This window comes from Diachasma alloeum, unplaced genomic scaffold (genome assembly GCF_001412515.2).
Source record: "Diachasma alloeum isolate Michigan unplaced genomic scaffold, Dall2.0 Dall_scaffold_00185, whole genome shotgun sequence".
Taxonomy (NCBI): Eukaryota; Metazoa; Arthropoda; class Insecta; order Hymenoptera; family Braconidae; genus Diachasma; species Diachasma alloeum.
This window is the reverse complement of record NW_021680351.1, coordinates 184,544-209,627: the sequence shown is the minus strand read 5'-3', so window position 1 is coordinate 209,627 and position 25,084 is coordinate 184,544. Positions and strand designations below refer to the sequence as shown.

Below are 25,084 nucleotides of genomic sequence, written 5' to 3'. Positions count from 1 at the left end.
TGAAGGCCCGAGTTGTAGGCCCGAGTTTGTAGCAGCGATGTCAGACAAGATATGAATGTTTTTTTGAGCTCAAACGAAAGAGCGGGTCGAGAAATGGCGTGCTAGGACCTCTAAAGATGGTGTTGAACCAGGGGAGACTCCTAGAACCCACTGGAAAATGTTGTCACAATTGCGCTTTTCAATTGAAAACAGACATCATCTTTAGAGAGATTTGTCATCTTTAAAGACTTCTGCACGCCATTTCTCGACCCGCTCTTTCATTTGAGCTCAAAAAAACATTCATATCTTGTCTGACAGATCTGCTACAAACTCTGGTAATCAACTCTGGTTTTCAGTTGAAATTGGAATTGTTAATTTGCACAATAATAGGAGTGCATTGACGATTTTTTCTTAACTCGCAAAAATCTTCAAACAATTTGCTACCGATTGGTGATAAAATTTTTTGGAAATAATGAAATAGGGGGGATNTTTACACAATAATAGGAGTGCATTGACGATTTTTTCTTAACTCGCAAAAATCTTCAAACAATTTGCTACCGATTGGTGATAAAAATTTTTGGAAATAATGAAATAGGGGGGATAACGCCTTTTTGTTCAGGGGTGATTTTTCAAAAATTTATTTTTAAAAAAGTACTAACTATCAAATGTTTTTTGTTAGCTCGCAATTATCTTCATAACTACTTCAATGAGGAAAAAAATAAAAATTTGGAATATCTATACATGAGGGGCTAATTGATCGGATCTTCCCCCCGTGAAAACGATCACTTCACGTGATTTCGCGGGTTGAGATCTCCCCTTGAAGTCGGATCAATCTGCACCGAACAGGTTAACCTCTCTTCAGTTCTGTCGTCATTTCTTCATCTACCCTTCAGTGGGTTCGACCAAGTGGTTAGTCAACGGTATAATATCACCCTGGGAAGATGTCTGGACTCGTTGGAAAGGCAGTAACACTTGCCAAGAGTAATTACCCCATTAAATCCTACTATAAATAATCAAAAATAGCAATTTAACCTATTTTCGAGTCATGAAAACCTCACAATTCTTACATAACTGCTAGTTTCTGATATTACTATTGAAATATTTCATGTATTTTTAATGAATTAATTATTTTTCTCACTCTGAATGAATGAAATTTAACGAAATCGTGCGTTTCTGATTTGTTCAACTCCTGGATTCGTTGAGACTACAATAATTTTTGTTTTTAATTAATTACAGCTGCAGTAACAGTCGCCAAACCCCAGGCGGAGATCTTCCTGCGTTACGCCAAGGTCGAACTAGTTCCGCCAAAGCCAGGTGACATCCCAGCAATTCGTGCCGGTCTTGGTAAATTGATTCACAGTGCAAAAACTGGTGCCTACAAAAATCTCACTGTCAAGGAGGCATGGATCAACACCCTCGTGGGAATAGAAATCTGGTGCTGGTTCTTCGTTGGTGAATGCATTGGCAAGAGGCACCTCGTTGGTTACGATGTTTAAGTTTTTTAATTAATTATTCATTCATGTAAGTCTCATAGACAACAAATTATTAATGAAATCAGATAGATGTGAACGATACTGATGCATTCATTGGAGTAATAAATCACTGAGTTCAGTACAGTAAACATTAAACAGTTTTTTTTACATTTTTAATAACTAAACAATTTTTTTGTTTAGTTGAAATATTTAACTCTACTATTTGTTAGTAGTTAACATACCTTGTTCACAATAAATAAATGGTTCCATCAGTCTGTGAGAGAATCATGGGAAAAACAATTCAATGCAACGATTGAAGCTTTAGAAAAAATAATCATGATTTGGTTTATTATTCAACTTTTCGGTTTATCAATAGTTATGAACTGTGGAGAAGGTGTTGTTGTGCGTACTGCCACAGGCAAATTGTTCCAGTGCCTTGTACGTTCAGAGATCGAGGAACTTCTGCCTGAGGAATCTCCACACACGTGTCCATTAGTTGAATCAAATTGGCTGGTATCCCAGTGTTTTCATTCCTCGGAGAATACAAAAACTCTCATCAACATGAATTCATTCATTTAATCGCTGAACAATTTTTTTTACCATATTAGCAATAAATAAAGACTTCTACCAATGTAAAATAATCAAGGAGAGGAATATTTACCCCAAAATAAGAATTGTCTTCTTATTAAACTTCATGTTAAGAAGATTGACACTGTTGACAGTCTTCTCAGCTCCAACTAGCTTCCAGCCCCTGGACTTCTTCTGGAGTAGGTACTCTCGAAGCTCCTGAGGTTTCACCTCTGATATCGTGATCCCCTTCAAGTCTTTATCCTCAGTATGTCGCTTGGCCTCCAGGACCAATTCTCTGGCACAAAAAATCTCTGCTGCTCTGGTCAGACCGTCCAGATTACAGAAGTCCTCGATCAGACTTGCAATTACGATCAAACCAGTGTCATTACTCGTCAATTGTGGTCTCAGTATAATTGGGAGAATTCCACCTGAAGCAGCTGGGGTGATCCCCCCCTCGATGCCAACGATCACCTCCTCCTGGGAAACGTCTTGGAGGATAATGTCTGGAAGCTCAATTCTCTTCATCACTGGAGGCTCTCTCCCAATCAACTGCCCACCTTCATACCAATACCGAAACCACTGGTAGTTCAGGTATCCAGGTAGGAGTTCCGCAAACACCTCAGGTTCAATCCATTCCCCCATATCCTCATTAGACAGTCTCAAAACATCATAAAAGATGGTCTGGAGATTTAAATCCCCAGTGGCATCAAACCTCGGGAGATAAAAGTTCTCCATCATCTCTTCAGTTTTCACCTTGACCCTCTCACTCTCAAGATTATCGTGCACAGCCTTCCTGAAGGAGTCGTACTCCCTCAACTCCGTGGGATCGATCTCCCCAATCAACTCAAACAGTTTCAGGAGGACGACCTGCGAGTGCAACTGCAGCTCCCTGTTCTGAGCGAAGCAGCTACTCGGCAGAATGTTCTCCACAGCCTTCTTCAGGTACACCAGCCTCTCGTTGGAGTACAGTCCCTTCGCCACGTGATGCACGATCGACATTAGAGACATCAAGCTTTCGGGCTGCTTCTCACGAAAAACTGGGAATAAATCCCAGATGAGGGCAGTCATGTCTTCGTTGTCCACGTAGAGCCTCACAAGTACCCACTCCTGCATGATCCTCACACTCATCGGGTTTTTCTCAGCCAGAAGTAGCTCACGCAGAGCATCATGGACCTTCTTGGCATGTTCATCATCGACATTCAACAGCAGCAGCACCTGCATGACCCTCATCCTCAACCTGTGAGCATCAGAATCCTCAGAGGAAGCATTCTTGTGCTTCTCCAAGGTGGAGATCAACTGAGGAACGTAACTCGACAATAATTCTTTCGGGTCCTTCCCCTCTGTCCTCGTCCCCAGCTTCAAGATCATCGTCACCAGCAAAGCCCTCGTCATCTTGTCTGTGTAAGCCCCCAACCCCGTCATCAAGGACTTCTCAAAAACGTCAATCATGTACATCTGCTTGATGTACTTCAACGTCTGCACTTCGACCTTTCTATTCTTCCCTCCATCTGTCTGGAGGATTGAAGTCAGGATTACTTGGCGGAAGAACAGAATGTACTGTCCAGACACCAGGTTGATCTGGTGGAACAGGAGATACCTCAATGGAGACGTGTTGTCAGTCCTCGAGATGATCTCTTCGGCGTACGTCAGGACAATGCGCCTCAGTTTCGGGATCTTGAAGAGATTCTCAGACCAAACGAGCCTTATCAGTTCCCTGGCAGAGCCCCAGAATTCCGGGGATCTCTGCATGCTCCATAAACTCCTCCAGGAGGTCTCAATCGCCTCCTGAATCGTCTCCACACAGTCCATGATTACATTCACTGAGTCTTTCAGCCTGATAAAAATTAATGAGAGGATCGACGCCATCAAGGGGATTGACTCGGGGGATTGAGTCTCCGCTAGGATCATGAGCCTTTCGCTGAAGAGCTTTCGGTAGAAGGCCTCGGGGAGATTGTCAGCAGTGCGAATCCTACGGTAGTGGATCTTCGCGATGAGGATGTGGAAGGCAGAGACTATCCTCTCGTCGTCGTCCAGAACTCGTCTGGAACATTCGATCCTCTCGTTGTTACTCAGGAACAAGATGTTCAGGGAATACCACGCCTGCAGCAAGGGAGTTTTATTCGAGTTGATGAGCTCGTCGATCCTCTTCACCTCTTCCCTCTCAAGCTTCATCATTCTGTTGAGGGACTCGGTGAAGTCGTTGGACAAATCTCGAAGTGTGATCATCGCTTTCAGAGCACTCACGTAGACAAGGCCTTCGTCGAAGGATCCTGGGGCTCTCGACGTGGGGCCACTCCAGATGAGATTGAGAATGTTCTTGGAAGATCCGAAGATCAGTTGGACGTAAGAGTCACTGAGCCTCGGTGACAGCTCCATCAAGCAACTGATCATCTTCAGGGAGACGAGCAATCCTGAAGGATTTTCATCTCTGTGAGCATTCAGGGGGGACAATATTTTGGCCAATGGATCCGAGCTGACGCAAGCCCTGAAGAAGGGACTCCCAGAGTCGTACAGCAGGACAATCAGAAGCCCCAAAGACTTGATGTCCTCATCACTCTTGAGTGACTCGCAACTCGCAGAAACAAACTCCAAGGCCGTCGCCTCCTCGACGTGATCCCTCAGGAAACTCGTGATGCGCCTCCAGTTATTATTATCTCGTTTCAAGAACCCCTCGTCCCCGATCATCAGGAAGAATTGCCCCAGATCTCGAAGGTCCAGGGGTGGTCTGACGTAAATGGTAATGCAACTGAGGATGTTCGTCTTCGTGGCGATCTGCATCATCCCACTTTGATTCTTCAGGTACCTCTCGGCGATGGTCTTCAGGGCCTCCAACTCCTTGGATGTCCAGACGTTGTGTTCCACCTGGATTTCTCTGTTGTCCCTCCCCAGTGCCTCCAGGACGTAAAACAGGGGGATCGGCTGCCAGGGGACTTGCGCAGCTGCCAAGATGACCTTACGGATGAGGTTCGTCCTGCTGATTTCTGCCTTGACGAACAGCTTTGATAACTCTTCGGCGATCCTGGGTCTGGAAAAGAAGTTCTGACTCTCGTACAAGAACGTGTGGTTCAACGACTGCGTCAACAAGCTGATGAACCCGTCATCGAAGACCTCGAGCTCCATCCGAAGGACCATTATCAGTCCTGCCTTTGAGATCGTGATGTTGTCGTGGGTGAGGATCCGAGTGAAAATGCACCTGACCCAGAGGATGTCGATTACCCCCTCGGAGATGCTCGCGTCCAGAAGATTGTCCAGGAGATTCAGTTGAGGAAGGATCAGCTGTGCTTGCTTCCCTTCCAGGGTTTCCAGGAGGAAGAAGTAATTATTCTTTATCTTTTCGACATCCAGTTCGGGGCTGTTTGAGAAGACGAAGGGGGGCTTCAGGGGGTTCCCCTTCCTCTCAGGGAAGATTTGCTGGAGATGCTCCCTTGAGTAATCGGTTATTCTCCTCAGGACGTACTGCGACTGCTTTCTGTAGAGCTGGACTGGCGAGGTCAGGTGGCTGCAGATGAGGGAGAGGACTCTCGAGTTGAAACAGAAGCTCAAGTTCTTGGAGACTGCTGAGGGGAAAGATCCCTGGGAGGATTTAGAGAAGAGATCGTCGATGATGCTACACAGGAGAGTTAATGCTCTCCTTTCCTCGTGTCCAGGTCTGCATCCAGCGACCAGATCCCACGAGAAGTTGAGGAAAACCTCGGGAAAAGTCGTCGTGACTTTGAGGAGGATCGACAGGAATGGGGTCCAGTCTCCTGAATTGTTCTCGTCGATTACTCGAAACCAGAGCTTCATTTCGCGTGACAGCAGGGTCAGGACATCCTTCTCAGAATCGCCCTCAATTTTTTTTCTCAGAGACAAACCGTCCACGAGGGTCTCCACCACTGGGAGGCAATCCTGGAGGGCGTTCCCCTTGTGAATCTGGTCTGATGTGAACTTCAAAGTCTCTCTGAACAGTTTACCTATTTGGTCTAGGTTTAGGTAAAGAATAATCTGCAGGATTGCTACATCGTCGAGGATTGTTCTCATGTTCTCGTCGTTGTCCTCGGGGCACAGCAGATTTTTTATCACATTGTTCAACAGATTGTGGTGAGAGTGACGACTTCGGCATTGAAAATTGCTTTTAGCTTGCAATTGATACTGGTAACATAATAACGTACGAAAGGCCTCGTGTTGCTCACCAGTTGCTGTGTTCTCGTGGACTTTCTTGTGGTAGAGGTCAAAGTTCCTGTGAATGAAGTCCAGGGGGTCCTTCTCGAAGGAGGGGTCGTACACTTCCAGCACTCTCAGGCCTATTATCGATGTCGTCAGGAATTTCTCGTGGAGGGCTTCGATGGAAGTCATTGCTGCATTTTTTGGTTAACAGGGGTTTAATGGGATAATTTGACGGAGTAAACGTGGAATACACTCGCTGCAGGTTCTAAAAAACTGAACAACTTCACTGGCAGTGGCTTTTATATTTTCTTTGTTCTCTCGAGGCGTTTGAACTGCTGTCACGTGTGTTGTTGATACCGGCGTTTGGCGTCAACTGACGCTTCAGTGGAATTCGACCTTCGAAAACGAGTCGAAGACCGTAAACTGTGCAAATGGTAAACAGGGGGTTTTTTGGGGGGAGGCAGTATTACCAAACATTGGTCTGTGGTTTGAAAGTAGGTAATAATACGTGGAGGATACTAGATTGACTGGGGTAAATAACTGAATGGAATACAACTATTTAGAATTGACATAAAATAATTATATTTGTCTGTAAAGTCTCAGCAGAATAAATTCTTCGTGTTTGGATGAATCAAGAGAACGAATAGTTACCAAGGGTCAACTATTCGTTCAACTATTCGGTCAACTTTCACTCAAGGGTCAGATCTTGGATTTTGTCAGAGGAAAAGAGTTTGTCGACCTCGACCGGTGCCGTGCACGTATAAGGAAAATGAAGAAAGTGGCTAATTGTAGGTTATGCATTCCTCCACTGGGCTCAGTGGAACAATCTCACCAGTAACCTGTAAAGTATTCATATACTCTAGCAACTGAATGCAAAGAATGCAACTAGTAACAGTTGTTCTCAGGAAAACACTTGACGATTAATTTTTATAAATGATTAACCAGTGCAGCTGAATTTAATGTATATAATTTCACATGTTAATTAAAACCATTAAGACGCTAAAAAATTCATTAAGAAGATTCATAACAACCAGCACAATGGCAAAGAGTAAATTCGAGTACGTCAGAAATTTCGAACACGACACCGTCTGTCTCCCAAATTGTTGGATAGTAGTCAGGCTCGATGGAAGGAATTTTTCGAAATTCACTGATGCCCATAACTTCACAAAACCCAATGACGCCCGAGCACTTGCACTGATGAATTCAGCAGCTGTTGCTGTCATGGACGAGTTCAAGGAAATTGCTATTGCTTATGGACAGAGTGACGAGTATTCATTCGTCTTTAAGAAAGACACACAGCTGTACAGTAGAAGAGGTGAATATTCTCCTCGGTTTTATGATTTTTTCCCCAATGGAGAGTTGACTATTAATTTTTATTTGTCTTTCAGAAAATAAACTCCTGACTTATGTGAATTCTCTATTCGCCTCGGCTTACGTCTTCAACTGGCCGAAATTTTTTGAGGACGCACCCTTGAAATATCCCCCCGCATTCGATGCTAGAATTGTTTTATATCCTGCTGATGAGAATTTAAGGGATTATTTGTCCTGGAGGCAAGCAGATGTTCACGTTAATAATCTTTATAACACGTGTTTCTGGAATTTGGTGCAGAAGAAAAACATGACGACGACAGAGGTATTCAGGAATTGCATTTAGACTTTTGTATTTGATCGTTAAATTTTTTCAATGAAATTTTCCATGATTTTAGGCTCAAGAAACCCTCAAAGGGACCCTCTCAGCCTTCAAAAACGAGCTCCTCTTCCAGGACTTTGGAATCAACTACAATAACGAACCAGAGATGTTTCGAAAGGGAACAACTCTCTTCAGAGACTCGGTGAAAGACACTGATGGGAGGACTAGACAAAAAGTTGTCTCGATTTTCGATGACATCATTGGAAATAAATTCTGGAATGAACATCCAGAGATTCTTCAGGCTAGGAAGGCATCTACGATGACTCCAGTGAACAGTGAAAATGGAAATAAAAAGAAGAAAAGTAGACTCTCGAGAGAAAAGTCGACTGAAGAGAATAATGAAGTAGAGAAAATCGAAGTGAAGTCTTCATGATTATACATTAAGTTTTTGTTAATTATGTAATCATGTCGCGAATTTTTTGTTTATAATTGAGTTTTTTTATAATATCCATTTCCTTCAAAATTACTAGTTTAAGAGTGATTTCTTGACTGTTTCGTTAACTCAATTAAGGACAAAATAAATTTTTATATCAACAAAAATATTCGTCTTTATCAATATATTTCTCACAAGTAATTTATGATACATACACGCATGGTGAATAATCGTTTACAATGGAATGCAGTGTATTCTCCCATACACATCAACGAAATAATTCCAACAATAAAACTCAGAGCACAATAATACTTCCCTAAATCAATTAATTACACAGGAATTCGATATATTCCACATATAAATATACAACTCTCTGATTCGATAAAATGAAATTGGCTAATTTGATCTGCCCATCTCTTCTCCACGAAATTCAACATCACACTACATGTCTCGTGAATGATAAATTAATTTCTTTATACAGCACGACGGTGATTATTGGCGCCTCCAACTCGGTTTAGTGGGTTTTGTCCATGCCGTGTTGGAGAAAATGATAATATGAACAATTTTCAACAGATGCCACACTGCGGATTCTGGCTCTCTTTAGAAGATTGGAATGTAATTGTCGATTTTGGCGCGATGTTTCTGAGCAACGCACTCGGATATCCACACGATGTTACGACATTCTTGTTCTTTTAGTTTCAAGTAACTGTAGAATACACCAAAGTGGAATTGTTGGAGGAAAGCGTTGACATTTAGACGAACCTGTGGAGAAAAAAGGGATTAAATTGATTATTCTTATAATTTTTGAATTGATTGATTGATTCACCAATTCACCTCGTGCTCGAAGAATTTATCCTCGAGTGTCTTGTCCCCAGGATTATTTCCAGCCCCTTCGAACAATGCACTGTACTCCTGCAGTAGATAATTAAATGCATTATTTCGTTTGTTATTTTATTTTTTGGAATTATTTCAAAATTATTGCTGTTGCGATATTTACAGCGTAATACTCAGCAACTGCTTTGACTTGTTCATAATCATCAGCACGCGCCAGAGCAGCTAGACCATCAGGATTCAATTTTCCACAGCGAGGATAGAGCTTTGCACGATCGTCTTTTCCCAACTCAGTGCCAAATGAGTTGATGGTGATGATGATGGCTCGTCTGTCAGCCTCGAACTGTCAAAATCATTTCAAGTTCATTAATTCTGCATTCTTCAATTATTTATTCTTTATAAAATTTAATCGAATCAAAAAATAGCAATAAACTAATTTCATCAGTGAATTGAAATAAAATGGATTGAGAAGATTTATTCAATTCCTTCGGGACTAAATCATTACCGCGAGAATTTCACACATGACATCAGCTGTAGTTCCCCCAATATCTTTGCAGAACTTGTAGAAAGCTTCAAGATAGGCTTTGTAGAGAGTATTTCTGATGATTTCGATGTTCATCTCGTCTAAATCCTGTTCTGAGATGCAATCAACGAAGAATGGAGCTAAAAAAAACAAAAATGGTTGAGATAAAGAAGAAGAATTATTCGTTTTTCTTCAGCAAATCAATTGTCATTACCTAGTGGAGTATCAACCAACACAGCATTGTACAATTCAGCAGGAGTGGCAGCCACATGAATAGCCTCCATCTGCTCGAAGCTACCGAGGGGATGGCACTTGGGAATCAATTCAGAGATGGGCCTCTGGTGCAGTGTCCCAGTGATCAGCAGGATGATGTTGTCAATCATGTAACTGTACGTGATAAAGTCCAGGAATTGGGAGAGAGGTTCCACAGAGTGATTGCGCATATGCTGGAACTCGATGACGAGCTTTTCTCGGAGTTTGTCGTCAATCACACCGACTTGGAGGGGTGAGGGCTCGTTTGCTAGGAAACTGCCATAGTCGGTTCCAGCTAAATGCAGCTTTAGATCTGGAATCCATAGGAATTAATTAATTAATTAATTAATTGATGATGCAGTGAGTAGACAGGGCGAATCCACGTATTTAACTTCCGAGGAAAATTAATTAATGAAATGAATTTAATGAAGTGACATTTCCAACAAACTAATATTATTTTTCAAAGCAATAGTTCATTTATTAATAAATGTCAAAAACAAACTCATCTAGAAAATTGTTCAGCCTCTATTGAGGTACTTCATCGATTGTTGATGAATAATAACCGAACATTATCATCTCTGGAGGTGCAGAATAATAATTCTAATGATTAATTCCTAATTAATGATCAATATTGTTGGACTAACTTGCCTTCAAGTGTCTCGCACTGCACCAAATTGAGATAATCACTCTGCTGAAGAATTCCACACTTGAATCCCCTGCACAACCCCTCCAAGTAGCCCCCGTCGATGTTAAACATACATCCCTTCATCTTGAATTGTAAAAATCAATGGAATATCTTGAAAAAAACAGGGAGTTATTTCTGTATTGACAATAAAACGATCACAAGTTTATGCTCGGACTCGCCCTTTTCACTTGCACTGGACGATCATATGACCCACTGCCATGAAGTCAGCTGCATCGATTATAAAATATCCTTTGGTTTTGGGAGTGGGGAGCATGTATACGCGTGGGAATTATGTGGAGAGGGGGTAGCCCCCTAGCCACAGAAAGAGAAACTTCGCGTCGTGAATTTTCGTGAATGTTCGTGGAGCTGTGATCCTCGTGACCCTCGTGTTCACTGGGAGCTGGCGACGTCTAGCGAAATAGACTCGAGTTATCGACTAACCCACGTGACTCAACATATTCACCAATGGGAAGCTTCGAAAATCCAGTAGCGAAGTGGAAGTGGCGACAATGGGTGAACAACACCATTTTTAATTTCTAATAACTCGAGATCGGCTGAGTGAAATTCAAACATTCTTCTTTTGTTTTGAAGATATTTTTTTGGCCTTTAAAATGAGCTCTGATTCATCAGAATTCCATCATTTACTGAGGAGATATTCACGATTAAAATAGGTCTGTTTTTCACTCACTTTCTCCTCTTCTACTTTACCCGTTTCATTAAATCGGGAATATCTTCGTAATGAGTCATTCTAGCAAAAAATCACTGTAAATCTTTCTTATGGGAAATTTGCTGCTCTATAAAAAATATTTCGATACATTTTTTTGTAAACCAACTCGTTTTCGAGATAAATGAAGAATTATGAATTGTAATTTTTGGATTTTCGCAATTCTGGCAGTTCGTCACTGAGATCTTCTGACAAGTCAACTCAATCTACAGTTTCGCACAAAGATTCATACCCGTCACACCTAACGTCCTTCTCAACCAGTTGTTATTGTTCACCTGCATTATTGAAGAGACAGTGAATTCCCAGCGACTCTGAATTTTTTTAACCATAATCCTCACGGATTACGTAAGACATTTTAAATAAAAATGTTTAGCAAGAAGAAAGAGGTTAAAAAACGCACGACTAAACCCGCTAATGAAGTAACATTTTTATTTATTTATATATTTTTATAATTCCTCCTCAATTTTATTATTTACTAACTTCATTTTTAATTGCACTATTGTCTTACTTTAATTAATAATTAGTCTAACTGTTGTTAAATGTTCTAATTGAAGCTGAAATCTAATCTCACGTTATCAAGGCTATGATAAATCGCCAATTAATTACGAATTCTGATGGTGTAATGTTGAAATTGTCCCATCAGGCTGGTGACTCAATGGATTTCTTGATAAATCCAGTTGGCAATGACGAGGATGATGATGATGAGGCGTTGGAGGCGGAATTGCGTCGTTTAACTAGTGGAGAAGAGATTCGAGCTCGACCTAAAGGTAAAAACCGCAATAAATAAATCAGAAATTCAACTAGAATTCATAAATTCATCAATTAATTATCAATTATGCCAGCACCTGCACGAAAGCCTAAAAAGCCAGTCGTCGAAATCCCCAAGGACATCAACTCAGACGAGGAAGACGACGAGGACGTGGATGAGAACGACCCAGAGCTCCTGAACGAATTAAAGGGGATAATATCAGACGATGAGGAGCCGGAAGCCGAGGCAGCCCCTGAGGAGGCCTCTCCCACAGTGGAGACGGAGACAACTTCCTTGCTGGAGAAGAGATTGGAGATGTACAAGGCTGCTGAGGCTAAAGCAAAGAGTCAGAACGACACGAGCAAGGCCAGGAGGTATGGGCGAGGAGTGAAGACTCTCCAGGGGTTGTTACATTCTACTCAGGGTGGGGGTGCTATTGATGAGTCCGAAATTCCCCCAGAGCTGCCTCCATCGGCGTTACCTCATGATGAATCTGCAGGTGAAGGGTCAGGTAATTTATCTATAAAGTAATTCAATGTGTTGATTAATTCGTGTGATAGGTCGTTGAAATTTTATTGAACAAATTTAGTGAAGTTGTGCAGCAATTTATTTCCTCAGTTAAAAAAGTCAATTGAACATAATTTAAATCAACTTCTCATTTATCCAGCCCCACCACCCCCAGAAATTGTTCCTGAGCCTCCAGAACCCACGCCAGAGCCATCAGAAACACCTGAAACCCCTGCAGTCCCCCCAACAATCGACCAGGAAGGTTTATCCCTCCTGAAACAGCGTCAACAAGAATACAGAATAGCTGCAGTGACATGGAAAAAATCAGGAAACGTAGAGCAAGCCCTAAACCACGTGAAAATAGCAAAACAGTTCGACATAGTCATCGCAGCCCTCAATGCAGGTGAAACAGTGGACCTATCGGACATGCCACCCTCCCCCCAGCTCCCTGGGGATGCTGTAACTGCGTCGGAGCCTGCAAATCCCCCCGTGGAAGCCCAAAAAGAGGAGAATGAGACTCAGGAATCATCAGGAGGGGAATCAGCAGCTCCAATAACAGGGGAAGGGATAGCAGGGGCGTTGAAAGAGCGTTTGGAAGTCTATCGTCGAACTAAAACAGCTGCAGAGGAGGAGGGAAACTCCTCGAAGGCCAGGAGATACGGGAGAATCTGTAAACAGTACGAAGACGCCATCAAACTCCATGCCAAGGGGAAACCTGTGGATTTCAACGAGCTTCCAACGCCCCCAGGGTTTCCTCCAATCGTTGTTGATTCTCCAGCACCACCTGGACCACCTCCAGGGCCCAGTAGACCTGCCCCAGCACCTCCAGGACCCAGTGAACCTGAGAAACCCAAGGCAATCCCCAGAAAACCCATGACGAATCCAAAAACAAGGGCTGACAAGCAGATTTTCCTTCTGGAACGCAGACAAGCTGAACTGAAACGTGCAGCACTGACTGCCAAGAAGGATGGGGACCTGGAGCTGGCTAGGGACTACCTCAGGCAGGCGAAAGGCATCGATCCTCTCATTAATGCGAGCAGAGCTGGCCTGCCTGTAGACATGAGCTCACTTCCACTTTCTCCCAATGCTAAGACACAGCTTGAGGCCTCTTCTGATGAGAGTTTTGCTCTGGTGTCCTCTGAGGAGTGTCAGCCCATCGATGAGAACAGTTCGGATTCGGAGATTTATGATAATCTGGAGGCTACTTTGATCAAACACAAGAAGGCGTGCTTGTCCACGAGGGATCATGCCAAGGCTCTGGGGGATGTGCCTGGCTACAACAGGTGGGAGAGACTCGCCTTGGGGTACAGCAAGGATCTTGATATGTTGAGGGTCAGGAGGAGGGATGGACTACCACCCCCACAACATCATTATGAGGTCAAGACTTATGCTATTGTACAGTGAGTATTCATTTTTTTTTTTCTCCATTCTTCGGTGATCTTTATTTTTTCTCTCTTGGTAACTTTTTAAAAGCCTCTAAAATAATAATGAATATCAATTTATCATTGTAATATCATGTCCATTAGGTTTGAAATATTTGGAAAAATCGTTGAATTGTATTTTTCATTCGTGTACCTTCTGCAGGAGCTGCACAGATTTAAACGATGGTGATGTAGAAATACAGATCATAAGGGGAATAAACTATCCAAAGGAGGCAGACACCTATGTTATCTACGAATTCCCATATCCAAGTGATAGTCCACCGACTGATCGCACTTCAACGATCAAAAATACCAGCGATCCTGAGTACGATGCTACCTTTACGTTGTCTGGTATAGTAGACCGATCGAGCAGGCCCTGTCAACGTGCCTTCAAGAGGCATGGGCTCAAGTGTCAAGTGTGGTCCAAAGGGTAAGTTCTTCCCTATCATCTAACGATTCTCGAAATAATTTCTTCTCAATTTAATGTTTAATATTTTGTCTTTGTAATTGGTTTTTGCACTTTTTGAATTTGTAACCCCCAGTAATTCAATTAATTGTTATTAGGATCATTTTTTATTATCTAGACGCATTAAATAGACTAGAGTATTGCTTGCAGATGCTCGATGAATCCTCTGCTGTGTTGCACTCACCCAAGGTATGAAAATGAAGTGTACCAGCATGGCACTAATAAATTTAAATTTTGAGAAAATTTTTTTTCATCAACTTTTGAATTATTTTGTTTAATCCTGTGATTAAAAATGTCATGAAGTAATTCGACCTAATACTTTCAATCTGATTCATATCTTTGGTAGTGCATTTATTCTCCACAGTATTTTCTTATTCTAGCGATTTAGATTGCACAATATTCCTTGAGAAGTTTTATTCCTCTGATCATGAAAAATTTTCAATTTTTTTCAGGGGATTTTTCAGAAGTGACAGTCTTCTGGGGACTGTCACCGTCAAACTTCTGCCATTGGAGTCACAATGCACTCTCCACGATTCATTTCCGGTATTAAATTCACTAATTAATTTGCCAATTCAATTCTATTGATTATTTTAGAGAGCTTAATGTCTTGTTTTTCGTGTTTTGCAGTTGATGAATGGAAGAAAAGCAGCTGGTGGTAAGCTAGAGGTGAAAATCCGCCTGAGAAATCCAATCCTAACGAAGCAGATTGAGAGAATAACCGACAAATGGTTAATAATCGACAACTGATGCGGAAATATTTTTTACTTCTCTGTATTTTAAAGCCATTGCATTTCTCTTCTGCAGTTCCATTGCGTAAATCATTGATTATAGATTGATAACGATTTTATGATGCCTTATGAAATTTATGTGATGTGATACATTTGCAAATATTTTTTTTCTGAAATGTACTATTATTTAAACAGCTAATTAAATAAACAGCATATTATTACAATATTTTTGCATTATTCTTTCGATAATCCACCTCTCCCCTCCCTCTCCACAGGGGTAAAAAATAGAATGGGAAAAATAACATGATACTCTTCTGAAATAATAAAATCGAACGAAATTGACGTTTAATATAAACTAGGGAAACTCCCGATTAGACCATACGAGACGGTACGACATAGGACTCTCAATTAGGTCTCCGTATGAACCCCCAACGACTATATACACGTTACACCAGTTGTATAGAAATGAGAGAGAGAGAATTGAGCGATTATCGGACAATAGTTTGTTAGTGGCATTCACCTGATGTATTGTTCTACTCGGGGAATTGTAGAATCAGCTTGCAGTCGTGTAGATAACTTGTATTTAATTTATTAATGAAAATGATTGAACAATCTCTCACTATAAGTTTAGAAAGAAATTAAAACAAGTCGATTTTTCTATTCAATTTATTCTATTGCAATGCTTCAGATATTTTATTTTTTTGTAACAGGGAGTTACAATTTGTTTTTAGACATTAAATTTTAGGGTACAGTTCGGCGTAAATACCAATTCCTCGGTTAGAATTTCAAAAGAATTTTTATCTGATTTTAAAAGTGAAAATTGAAGAGAAATAGAGTGGAAAAACAGTAAAAAGTTTGTAATAGACATTTTCTATTAAAAAACGTGCAGTAAACCTGTGGAATTTTTTAATAGAATTGGCCAAAAATCAATAGAATTTTCCATCGAATTCATTATAAATTGACTTATTCTCCTCGCATTTAAATTCATCAACCCTTTTATAAAATAAAAAAACTCTTCAACACCTAAATTCCCCCTCGACCCAGCAGGTGACAATCCCAAGTGACCCGCAGGTCACCCCCCGTGGTGTCAAAGCCCTCGACTGACACCACCAGATGTGCCCTTTGCTCAAAATCACAGATTCAAATCAAACATAAAAAGAAGCGGAATGACTCTCTCGAATATCTCAGCTCCATTGATCCCCCGATCAATATCCCGGATAGTGCGAGAACCTGCCCCCTTCCGAAAACAACGAGATTTATTTGCCAATTAGACAATTGAGTCTCGAGTGCACGTGCAGACGAAAAGTCGAATGGTCGATAGGAATCGAGGGAAGAGTTGTGATTATACCGGGAACATGCCGGATAGTAGGAAGGCCTCGATGCTAAGCTAAACGCCAGAAGAACCACAGACAACACTGAGGCCAATTCATTTATGCTTCAGTGAGGATTATTTGTTGAGTATACTCGAGTAATATTGACCTTTACCAGTCGGCAACTGGTAAAGGGCCAAAACCGTCAAATTTCACGAGCTGGAAATTAACGATGTTTGCTGTTCAACCCTTTCATAAAATCATCGCGGCAATTCAGGGAAATAGGCATGGGGGAAGGGGAATAACGTCAGTGGCTCATGTTGTAATTCAGAGTTGAGAAAAATTTCAAAATCGCAGTTTTAGTTTTTCTTTTGTGACGTAATTATCTCGAGACATTGACACGTATTCTTCAAATTGTGAAATAAAAGCCAAAATTGATTTGGAAGTTTTTTTCAATTGAAGATATGAGATCGTTTTTTGAACGAAAAAATTTCCAGATAAAATAACTTGTTATCGAGATAATTGAACATTGAACGACATGTGGGAAATTGACTTGCCTTCTGTCACGTTTTACGACTTCACTACTCAATTATCTGTCGATTCCGACATTTGGCCAATCGGAGAGACGGCAAAGGTCATCGCCAATGTGATAAGTGATACGAATCCTGACTTTGATTCGACTTGTGATTTTTTCAATGTCACTACAGCGAAAATGGCAACAATGTATGTTATATGGAGTTATAGTTCCACTATAATTTATCATCTTCATATGCGAATCAATAATCTTCGGACTTTTTTGCAAATGGTGATTGCAATATTGATCTCGCGGTATACGTCAGAATTAATTTCAATGAGTTCCAGTTTATTTCAATGCATAAATTCGTGACATAAGAATTTCATGAATTTATGCCCAAAAATATAAATATAAATGTTGTATTCTTTAGATTTTTTTTTGTACATTTTTTTTCGTTATTAATTTACGAGTTTGTTAATTTTTTGAAATGTTATAGGTGAGAATAAGAATGAAAAAAAATAGGCGAAAGCTGTGGAATTTTTTACATTTCCTGTGGAAATTCGCAATTCTGGATTTTCTTCATCAACATTTCTTTATTTTTTCAAACATTTTGAAAAAATTATCATGTGACATTGCGATATACGGGACGAGCAGTTTTCTCATTTTTCGCTTGATCGTCAATTTAGCCGGATGTGACGTCACCCGACAGCCGTGATTAGGCGCGTGCAGATGTGAGATGCGACCCGACACCCCGAGGTGAATTACAAACACCTTGGGAAAGAGGTGTGAAATTCGCGGCGGATTTGTTCAAAAAAATTCTATTTATATCCCCATCAGGACGAATGCATCAAGAGAGAAAAAATCAACTGGATTTGTTTGCTTTATTTATTATTAGTTTAAATTGAGTGAGGTATTTTTGCGGATATGAAGGGACGAGGGTGACGAAAAAAACAAGTCTAAGAAACGCATTTATGGGACATCCGGCGCTGAACCGCCGGAAGGCACTTCATATTTGTCATCACTATACCCCGACGACTATTATTGATGCCCTTTAACCGTTCCTTATTGTTTCGATGGCCCGATAAATGGCCCGGAGTCGTGATAGTGGGAACCAAATGATCCGAGAAGGACTTATTGCTGGTCGATCATCATTAAATTAAGTGGAGCTGTTAAGATTAGGAGAAACTATTCATTTCATTACCAAGGATTGTTTCATTCGATTCATTCTGATGTTGACATCTGTTTGAAGCAAAATATCTCTGAGAAACGAAGATTATCAAGAAAAATATCATCATTTTTTTTTTCACAGAGCAAAAAATTTTGGACAAAAAATTATTTTCGATATTTCTTTGTCAATTAAATAGCTCAACTCGTTCATTTCCTTTGCTAAATTCAAAAAAATATTTATAAAAATACTTGGGGAGATATTTTCAATTCCTCAAATGAACGGGAAAATAAAAATGTAAAAAGCCGCTCGTTTTTATTGTTTTTGGGGAGAAAGAGAGAGATCGAGATCGGAATACAGACGAACGAACCGAAGAACGATTATCCGATAGTAATTGAGCACAGATTGCAAACAGATCAGGCACTCTCATTGCGAGACGTAAAATCCCCGGAGCCCCCCCCCCGGGGCTCCCCTCGTTACGGTGACAACAGTTTAGTGGGACAGGGAAAAGGCTCATTGTCTCACTTTCATTGTCATCTGTCATCGTGCGATGAACAAATGAGAGGTGCGTCTGCTTGTGGATATAGTGGAATACAGCGGGATGATTTGCTGGGGATTATCTTCTGTCAGGCTGGGGAGTAGCCCTCGATGGCTCACTTTTACTTCCATCCAGAGAATTTCAACCGAAACATGAATTTATTAATTTCATTGAATAATTGTTTTTTCCAAATTTTTCCTCAAATTTACGAATTTTTGAATTCATTGCGTGGAAAAATCTCCTTTAAATTACATAAGTAATTGCGCACAATTGTTAAAACAATGATAAAAATAGTGAAGATATCAATAAAAAAATTTATTTTCATAAAAAGTGAATGACAAATTCATTTGATGCATGAAAAAATTTCCACTCATTTCCTAATTTACATTTCAACGGAATTATACTTTCAACACGACTTTGTACTATTGTGCAACTTCAAGAAAAAAATAATAATAATAAAATAAAAGTTGGTATGGCGTATATATAGGTATAGTATCAGTGGGTAGGTTCAGTTAGGTGGGTGACTGGTTGGTATCGATGTGCAAGCTGCCAGCTGAAGGGGGTGTGTGCGGGGGGTGGGCGACGGGGGTTCGAGCTATGCTGGCTCAGCACTATCCCTCTTTCCTCCTCGTGTCGCCCTCCCCTCACTTGCCCATCTCCACAGCCGCATGCTACCGACTACATACCCCGAACTGTACCGAGAGAGACCCCAGGACGCCTCAAAAGAGAGTACATAGTGTCCTCGCTACATGATTTCAATTTCAAACTCATATTCGGGTTGTTGGAAACTTTATGAATTAATGAGGGTACTTGTTTTTTTATTTGTATGAAATCCTTCAAATTGCAATTGAAATTTTCATATTTTGGTTCGAAATTACAATTTGCTATATCATTTAAATTTTAAACTCATATTTGAGGTGGCGAAAAATTTATGCATTAATGAGGGTTTTTGGTTTTTTCATTTGTTAATCAAGTTTAATAAGTATTTTTTCAGATTTTACTGATGCAGTTCTTTAAATTGCAACTGAAATTTCAATTTTTTAGTTTAAAATTTAGATTGAACGTTTGAAGTATTTTTATTGGAGATATGAAAAAATTTCGTGTGAAAAACGTCTCATTTTACCCAAAGCGTTCCTCAAATACAGAAGAAAATGTTTTTTTTTTCAATTCTCTAGGGAATAATGTCTTTCCAATGGCGCCACTTAAAATAGTGAACAAAGAATACTGAAAAGAACAAAAAATAAAGTTTTTAAATAAGTTTAAAAAAAAAACGGTATTTTGATTTTATAAATTGTTGAAAAATATTGAATGGATGTCCAAATCATTAATTCATAATTGACATTCAACGAAATCAACATTATTCCATGTCAGGGTCATTAATCGTATCATATGCACTTTTATTTGTAAATACGACATACAATCTTGCATGGACGATTGTGTTGTGGCGATTGGAAGGGGCATTGAGATTAAAATTAGTAGATGGATTACATTGTCACGAGTATCAACGCCACAGTAAGTAACCAGAAGCATCGAGATTTGTTTCTCCTCAAAACACAAGTATCTCGTTTCATTAGACGGAAATTAATACGAAACAAATGGAGATAGTGAGCCTAACGCGTGTATTCGTCACGATTATTCCATCTCACAACTCAAAAAATACAATCACTTCCTAAATTAATCAGCACGAAAAAAAGTTAAAATTATCCCATTGTAGAATATTAAAGGCTATCATCAAGAATTGACGGGAGTTTTACGCAGAATTAGAAGACATTGAACAAAAACTTTTTCACCGTTATCTTTACAACGACAGGTGTAAAAAAGCTCGTTTTTTTTTCTATTTCGCATAAAACTGAAATTTTCTGCTTTTTATATCCCAGTCGACAATAATTTATTTTTAAATTCAAGATAATTTTCTCCATTGTAATAGCAATATTTATTTCCGTGCCTCAAGCCCATAATTTCCATTGATCCTCAATTCCCCTGTCCCATAAATCACCCCTGCTGAAAAAACCCCTAAAAAATGACAATAATTCCATTACAAATTAATAGACACCTCCTCCAGCTAAGATCCTCACTCCCATGTTGGATATTGCATGGATGCATTGAGAACCCTTCCCTCTCCCTCAGAATCCACCTGACAGTGGCGTGGGAGTGCAGCCAATGGGAATAAACCCTCTTATCAACCAATCCCAACTCACCCCGAAGGTCTGGCCAGTCCCCGGCTCCACCTACTCCAGTGACGTCATGGCCCACTCAAAACACATTGCGCCGGTGTAGCCACAACTCTGTGTCTGACCAGGTTGCCATTCGCCTGGTGTATCTACTGTGGAATAAACGCGCGCGCCGCACAGGTTCGTCGTACCTCCACTTGCAAACTCCCACCCACTACTGCATTTTGAGAATAGGATAGAAAGAAAAAAAACCATAAAGGGGAAATTCATTTTGTCACTCGCCCCACGTCACCTCACCCTCACTCGATCGTTCTCTCTGTCTCGATTTTTATCATTGCTCTTTCACCTCCTCTTTTGGAACCTGTGTTAAACCCAAACCCCCTTCCGCGGTCCACTCGCAGGCTCGAGGATTTTAGTAGTTGAGGTGCGAAACCAGTCGCAGTGACCGGCAACCTAATCGGAGGCATCTCCAGGGAGTTCATCCGTGCTTTTTCATATATTTTTGTCATATTTTCTCGCATCTTATCCGCTGTGGATTCTCTTCGGAGGTGCAATCAATCCAGGAATTCAATTATTTTTTATTGTGAATTTCATTTTCTCAGTGATGATTCTTATTGAAAACAATCAGTGAAGAGTTAAAACTCGTTTGAGACGCGTCTCTGTGATTTGTCTTATTTTTTTCGCTGATGTATGCACTTGTGATGTTCTGGATCTGATTGGGGCTTGACTCGAGTGCCTGTGGGAACTATCGCGGGTATTGTTGAAAGATTGTTATTAAAAACGCCGGGAACAGTGATAGGGTGTCTGGGAGCCGCCGGCAACGGTGGCGCGGGTATTTGTGATAGTGATAAAAATAGTGGAGAGGATCCACTGCGATTCAATGCTAATGACACGACGGTAGAATCCGCTGTGGTGCAGGAGGTTGAGGTGGACGAGGTCAAGATGGAAGTACCTGAGGATCATCTCGCGAGGGAGTATGTCCAGGAGTTTGTTCTCGATCATCTCGATCCTGCCGATGTCAAACGCGAGGTGATTTCCGGATTCTTGAGTGACTTCCTCGTCTTTCATGTTTCGTTCTATTTTCTATCAATTTTCCAGTGGATCCATTTATTTTCCTTTACATTATTTTCACTCATTTTTTCAATAATTTTCCTTTTTAAATAATCTCTCCTTTTATTTACTTTTTTTTGTTGAAAGTTGGTAGTAAAGTGGTAACTCTGGAAATATATCTTGTAATATTTTATTTGAAAGCTCTTCCTCTCAATCATCTCCATCCAGACCACTTCATTCAAAAAATAATGGCCCAACCGTGCGACTAATTCTTCAAGTAAAAACCACTGGTTTTTGTTGGCTTTGCATTTTTCTCGGAAAGGAAATGCGTCAAAACATCTTTCAATATTTTCTATAATTATGTAGCCGTGAAAAAGTCGATGAACTAAAAATGTATTCATTCAGTTTTTGTAATTTCGGAAAAATTACCACTTGCCAACTTAAATTAATTTCAAATTTAGAGTTAATTAAATTGTTTTCCCACCGGGATATAGGTGCGAATAGGATCGCCAGCAGTAATGGTAAATGGAAATATAGTTAGTCAAATGCATCAGGGAATGACTTTAGCCCCGCTGACACCGCCCGCTCACGAATTGGAACAGCCCCATCCGTTATATGGACAACCGCACATTCAGGTGCAGCACGGGGTGCTGGTTAAAGCACCGTCCGGCATATCAACGCACTTGACGACTCTATCGCACCCGGGTACGCCGCCCGATACACCGCCTATATCGGCGTCACCGCCACCCCTTCAGCTCCATCATCGCAATGATCGCGATTTGCGGGAGAAGGGTGGACTGCTGGTGCAATTGCACCAGCAGCAGCCGTTACTCGGTCAGGATGAGATGCAAATTGGCACTGGGGGGATGGGATGGTTGACGCAGTCGTTGAGACAGGAACCACTTGATTTGAGACCACATTGTCCTCAAGAGCAGACACCTGAGCCGCCGCATGAGGCTTGGTCTAATCATCCACAGTTTCAAGAGCAGATACAGCATTTACCGAGGCATCTTAGACATGGTGGTGGGTGTTCAATATGTTTATTCATTCATTGCAATTTTTTTCAAGCGGAATTGTTGAAGAAGAGTCGAGAATTGATGGGGTAGAGTTCATTTATCGTTTAGACTGAACGGAAAAAGTTGAATTATCGTCATAAACAGTAATTTTGGGACAAAATGTTATAAAAAATTTTTAATCGGAAATTTTCCGCTCTGTAAAAAAGATTTTGTCACATTTTTCTCTAAAACCACTCGTTTTCTAGATAAATCCACTCAAATCAAACCGGATTTCTCACATTTCGACAATTTCGTAATTATTTTCAATTTCTCTCCATCGACGAATTATCAAGCGAATGAAATAAACTCCAGGTGGATATATTTCCATGTCCGGTCACCTCGAGTGTTACGGACCGAACGGTGACCACACAAATGGAATGCTCCCAACGAGCAACGGCGTCTCCTCCAGCATAGACGATTCCCAAGTTCGTTTTCAGGTTGCACGACCCCTGAGTGTCTGCTCAGCAGGTTCAATCGGGGGCAGTGGACCGAGTCCTGGTCATCCTGCTCATCGCACGGGAACCAGCCTCTACTCCAATTGCAATGGCAGCAATCCGCAGGACGAGCTCATGGACGATGAGGTGTTGATGTCCTTGACAGTGCGAGAGCTCAACAAACGTCTCCATGGCTGTCCCAGGGAGGAGGTGAGTAAGGTCTCTCATTTTTTAATAATATCATCAGAATTTTTTTCGCTCTCATTTCAAAAAAATTTTCTTCTCCTTCGAGACAAAATTACAAGTCCAACTGATCAAATCTTTGATGACGAATCATTTCCAATGGATTTTAAAGAGAAAATTTGATGCAAAATTTATTGTTTATTTGATGAAATTATAACGGTAGATTATTTTTCGAAGATTGTCCGACTGAAGCAGAAGCGACGGACTCTGAAGAACCGCGGCTATGCGCAGAATTGCCGCAGCAAAAGGCTTCAACAGCGTCACGACTTGGAGACGACAAACAGAACATTGAGTGCTGAGTTACAACAATTGCGTCTGAACAATGCGCAATTGGTCCAGGAGCGTGATATGTACAAGCAGCGGTACGAGATGATGAGGGCGAGGCAGAATCAGCAGCACAATCACAATCAGAATCATCATCCGGCGCAACCCTCGCCGCAGCACAATCGATCAACGAATCATCAGCAGTCTCATCTCCAGACAGCTCCAATGGCTCAGGCACAACAACCAACGGCACCACCGGCACCAGCCAGTCCTGAGGTCTATCTGTGACATCGACAGCGCCGCAGTGGCGCTTGTTGGACGTGAAACTCAATCATAATTATGTGAATCGGTCGGTGAAGTGATGAAAATGTTGAACTTTAAATTTTTCATGTTCTATCATTTCACTCTTCTGAACAAATCCATTAAAAATTTATCATTGTTTTTAATTTATTGGTAGGGTAACGAGGACTTTACCATTGGAGACAAATCATGCCAATGTGTATTTAGATTAATTCAAATCTTTTGGAATTTTGTGCAATTGACATGTGCAATCTAGAAAATTGTCTCTTTTTTTATAGACATTTTGGACATTTGGAAATGGGAGTTAAAATCATTGATATCTCCTGACTCAGTGCTGCAATTTCAAAAAATCTGGTCTCATTTTGAATGAATCCAAATTCGTTGAATTTCACTCAATCAATCTCGAGATATTCAAGACTAAAGAAGATCCTTATATCCTTTTTTCTTTAATTCTGGTTCTAATATTTTTTATGACGTTAACTATGATTACAAACATCTGTTATTTTCTTGTAACATAATCAATCAAATGGTAACAATTTATTATTTTAAAATGAAAGATGTTTTCATTCCTGTTAATCTGTATATAAGATGATTATACTTATTATGATAATAAAAGAGGAAATGTTGTCATCAACAGAACAACGTAAATATTATTTATTTATTGCTTGAATCATTGACTCCCTCAATCAACATTGCGCCTCGGTTAAAAAATTTCGATCGTCTTTGGGTGAGGAAAAGGGGGCAAAAGAGCGTTCCATACGTATTCCAGTGGAGCTGAGTCAAGCTTTATTGTCAAGTCACGAAACTACCGTGGCTTATCTTTATCTATTCGCATCCTCACCCCTTTCGCATTTTTCTCCACTGAACCACGTGAACTATTACAACCGCCGTAACGTGAATGAGCCCGAGGCTCCGGCAATAATCC

The 25,084-nt window shown here is 40.7% G+C and overlaps 6 protein-coding genes across 12 annotated transcripts; 4 read left to right on the top strand and 2 right to left on the bottom strand.

Annotated features, from left to right (window-relative positions):
* Positions 1 to 782: 782 nt before the first annotated feature.
* LOC107048146 (ATP synthase subunit g, mitochondrial) lies at positions 783 to 1,607 on the top strand. Its single transcript, XM_015271177.2, has 2 exons — positions 783 to 960; positions 1,216 to 1,607. Exons 1-2 carry the CDS (start codon positions 921 to 923, stop codon positions 1,473 to 1,475), a joined length of 300 nt encoding a protein of 99 aa, XP_015126663.1. The 5' UTR covers positions 783 to 920; the 3' UTR covers positions 1,476 to 1,607.
* On the bottom strand, positions 1,589 to 6,356 carry LOC107047999. Its single transcript, XM_015270947.2, has 2 exons — positions 2,113 to 6,356; positions 1,589 to 1,984 (listed from the first exon to the last, which is right to left on the bottom strand). Exons 1-2 carry the CDS (start codon positions 6,354 to 6,356, stop codon positions 1,828 to 1,830), a joined length of 4,401 nt encoding a protein of 1,466 aa, XP_015126433.1. The 3' UTR covers positions 1,589 to 1,827.
* Positions 6,357 to 6,575: 219 nt separating this feature from the next.
* LOC107048145 (probable tRNA(His) guanylyltransferase) lies at positions 6,576 to 8,391 on the top strand. Of its 4 annotated transcripts, none has more exons than XM_015271175.1 (4): positions 6,576 to 6,665; positions 6,765 to 7,482; positions 7,556 to 7,800; positions 7,874 to 8,391. In XM_015271175.1, exons 2-4 carry the CDS (start codon positions 7,143 to 7,145, stop codon positions 8,228 to 8,230), a joined length of 942 nt encoding a protein of 313 aa, XP_015126661.1. In that variant the 5' UTR covers positions 6,576 to 6,665; positions 6,765 to 7,142; the 3' UTR covers positions 8,231 to 8,391. The 4 variants fall into 4 exon arrangements, with proteins under 4 accessions (XP_015126661.1, XP_015126662.1, XP_015126659.1 ...); XM_015271176.1 differs by having other exon boundaries at positions 6,582 to 6,699; positions 6,865 to 7,482; XM_015271173.1 differs by having other exon boundaries at positions 6,582 to 6,699.
* An 8-nt stretch (positions 8,392 to 8,399) lies between these two features.
* On the bottom strand, positions 8,400 to 10,744 carry LOC107048144 (V-type proton ATPase subunit d). The gene is made up of 6 exons (XM_015271172.1): positions 10,485 to 10,744; positions 9,799 to 10,149; positions 9,567 to 9,724; positions 9,228 to 9,404; positions 9,065 to 9,142; positions 8,400 to 8,992 (listed from the first exon to the last, which is right to left on the bottom strand). Exons 1-6 carry the CDS (start codon positions 10,603 to 10,605, stop codon positions 8,831 to 8,833), a joined length of 1,047 nt encoding a protein of 348 aa, XP_015126658.1. The 5' UTR covers positions 10,606 to 10,744; the 3' UTR covers positions 8,400 to 8,830.
* A 415-nt stretch (positions 10,745 to 11,159) lies between these two features.
* LOC107048038 (coiled-coil and C2 domain-containing protein 1-like) lies at positions 11,160 to 15,341 on the top strand. 3 transcript variants are annotated; one of them, XM_015270991.2, is made up of 9 exons: positions 11,160 to 11,192; positions 11,417 to 11,590; positions 11,889 to 12,012; positions 12,088 to 12,504; positions 12,661 to 13,900; positions 14,085 to 14,351; positions 14,538 to 14,576; positions 14,840 to 14,930; positions 15,015 to 15,341. In XM_015270991.2, the coding sequence occupies exons 3-9, from the start codon at positions 11,901 to 11,903 to the stop codon at positions 15,132 to 15,134; spliced, it is 2,286 nt and encodes a 761-aa protein (XP_015126477.1). In that variant the 5' UTR covers positions 11,160 to 11,192; positions 11,417 to 11,590; positions 11,889 to 11,900; the 3' UTR covers positions 15,135 to 15,341. The 3 variants fall into 3 exon arrangements, with proteins under 3 accessions (XP_015126477.1, XP_015126474.1, XP_015126475.1); XM_015270988.2 differs by having other exon boundaries at positions 11,417 to 11,664; XM_015270989.2 differs by lacking the exon at positions 14,538 to 14,576 and having other exon boundaries at positions 11,162 to 11,192; positions 11,417 to 11,664.
* Positions 15,342 to 21,539: 6,198 nt separating this feature from the next.
* LOC107048048 lies at positions 21,540 to 24,809 on the top strand. Of its 2 annotated transcripts, none has more exons than XM_015271004.2 (4): positions 21,540 to 21,842; positions 22,358 to 22,886; positions 23,231 to 23,571; positions 23,773 to 24,809. In XM_015271004.2, exons 1-4 carry the CDS (start codon positions 21,756 to 21,758, stop codon positions 24,145 to 24,147), a joined length of 1,332 nt encoding a protein of 443 aa, XP_015126490.1. In that variant the 5' UTR covers positions 21,540 to 21,755; the 3' UTR covers positions 24,148 to 24,809. The 2 variants fall into 2 exon arrangements, with proteins under 2 accessions (XP_015126490.1, XP_015126489.1); XM_015271003.2 differs by having other exon boundaries at positions 21,759 to 21,842; positions 22,368 to 22,886.
* Positions 24,810 to 25,084: the final 275 nt, after the last annotated feature.

Bases quoted from the DNA above. Each gene is read 5' to 3' on its own strand.
- LOC107048146 (XM_015271177.2), top strand. From the start codon at position 921: ATGTCTGGACTCGTTGGAAAGGCAGTAACACTTGCCAAGA. The intron at 961-1,215 runs GTAATTACCCCA...AATTAATTACAG, and splicing joins GGCAGTAACACTTGCCAAGA to CTGCAGTAACAGTCGCCAAA.
- LOC107047999 (XM_015270947.2), bottom strand. From the start codon at position 6,356: ATGACTTCCATCGAAGCCCTCCACGAGAAATTCCTGACGACATCGATA. The intron at 1,985-2,112 runs GTAAATATTCCT...GTATTCTCCGAG, and splicing joins AAGACAATTCTTATTTTGGG to GAATGAAAACACTGGGATAC.
- LOC107048145 (XM_015271175.1), top strand. From the start codon at position 7,143: ATGTTAATTAAAACCATTAAGACGCTAAAAAATTCATTAAGAAGATTC. The intron at 7,483-7,555 runs GTGAATATTCTC...TTTGTCTTTCAG, and splicing joins ACAGCTGTACAGTAGAAGAG to AAAATAAACTCCTGACTTAT. The intron at 7,801-7,873 runs GTATTCAGGAAT...CCATGATTTTAG, and splicing joins AAAACATGACGACGACAGAG to GCTCAAGAAACCCTCAAAGG.
- LOC107048144 (XM_015271172.1), bottom strand. From the start codon at position 10,605: ATGAAGGGATGTATGTTTAACATCGACGGGGGCTACTTGGAGGGGTTG. The intron at 10,150-10,484 runs GCAAGTTAGTCC...TATGGATTCCAG, and splicing joins GCAGTGCGAGACACTTGAAG to ATCTAAAGCTGCATTTAGCT. The intron at 9,143-9,227 runs GTAAATATCGCA...TATCTACTGCAG, and splicing joins CAGTTGCTGAGTATTACGCT to GAGTACAGTGCATTGTTCGA.
- LOC107048038 (XM_015270988.2), top strand. From the start codon at position 11,611: ATGTTTAGCAAGAAGAAAGAGGTTAAAAAACGCACGACTAAACCCGCT. The intron at 12,013-12,087 runs GTAAAAACCGCA...CAATTATGCCAG, and splicing joins GATTCGAGCTCGACCTAAAG to CACCTGCACGAAAGCCTAAA. The intron at 14,352-14,537 runs GTAAGTTCTTCC...TATTGCTTGCAG, and splicing joins TGTCAAGTGTGGTCCAAAGG to ATGCTCGATGAATCCTCTGC.
- LOC107048048 (XM_015271004.2), top strand. From the start codon at position 21,756: ATGGAAGTACCTGAGGATCATCTCGCGAGGGAGTATGTCCAGGAGTTT. The intron at 21,843-22,357 runs GTGATTTCCGGA...ACCGGGATATAG, and splicing joins CTGCCGATGTCAAACGCGAG to GTGCGAATAGGATCGCCAGC. The intron at 23,572-23,772 runs GTCTCTCATTTT...TATTTTTCGAAG, and splicing joins CCAGGGAGGAGGTGAGTAAG to ATTGTCCGACTGAAGCAGAA.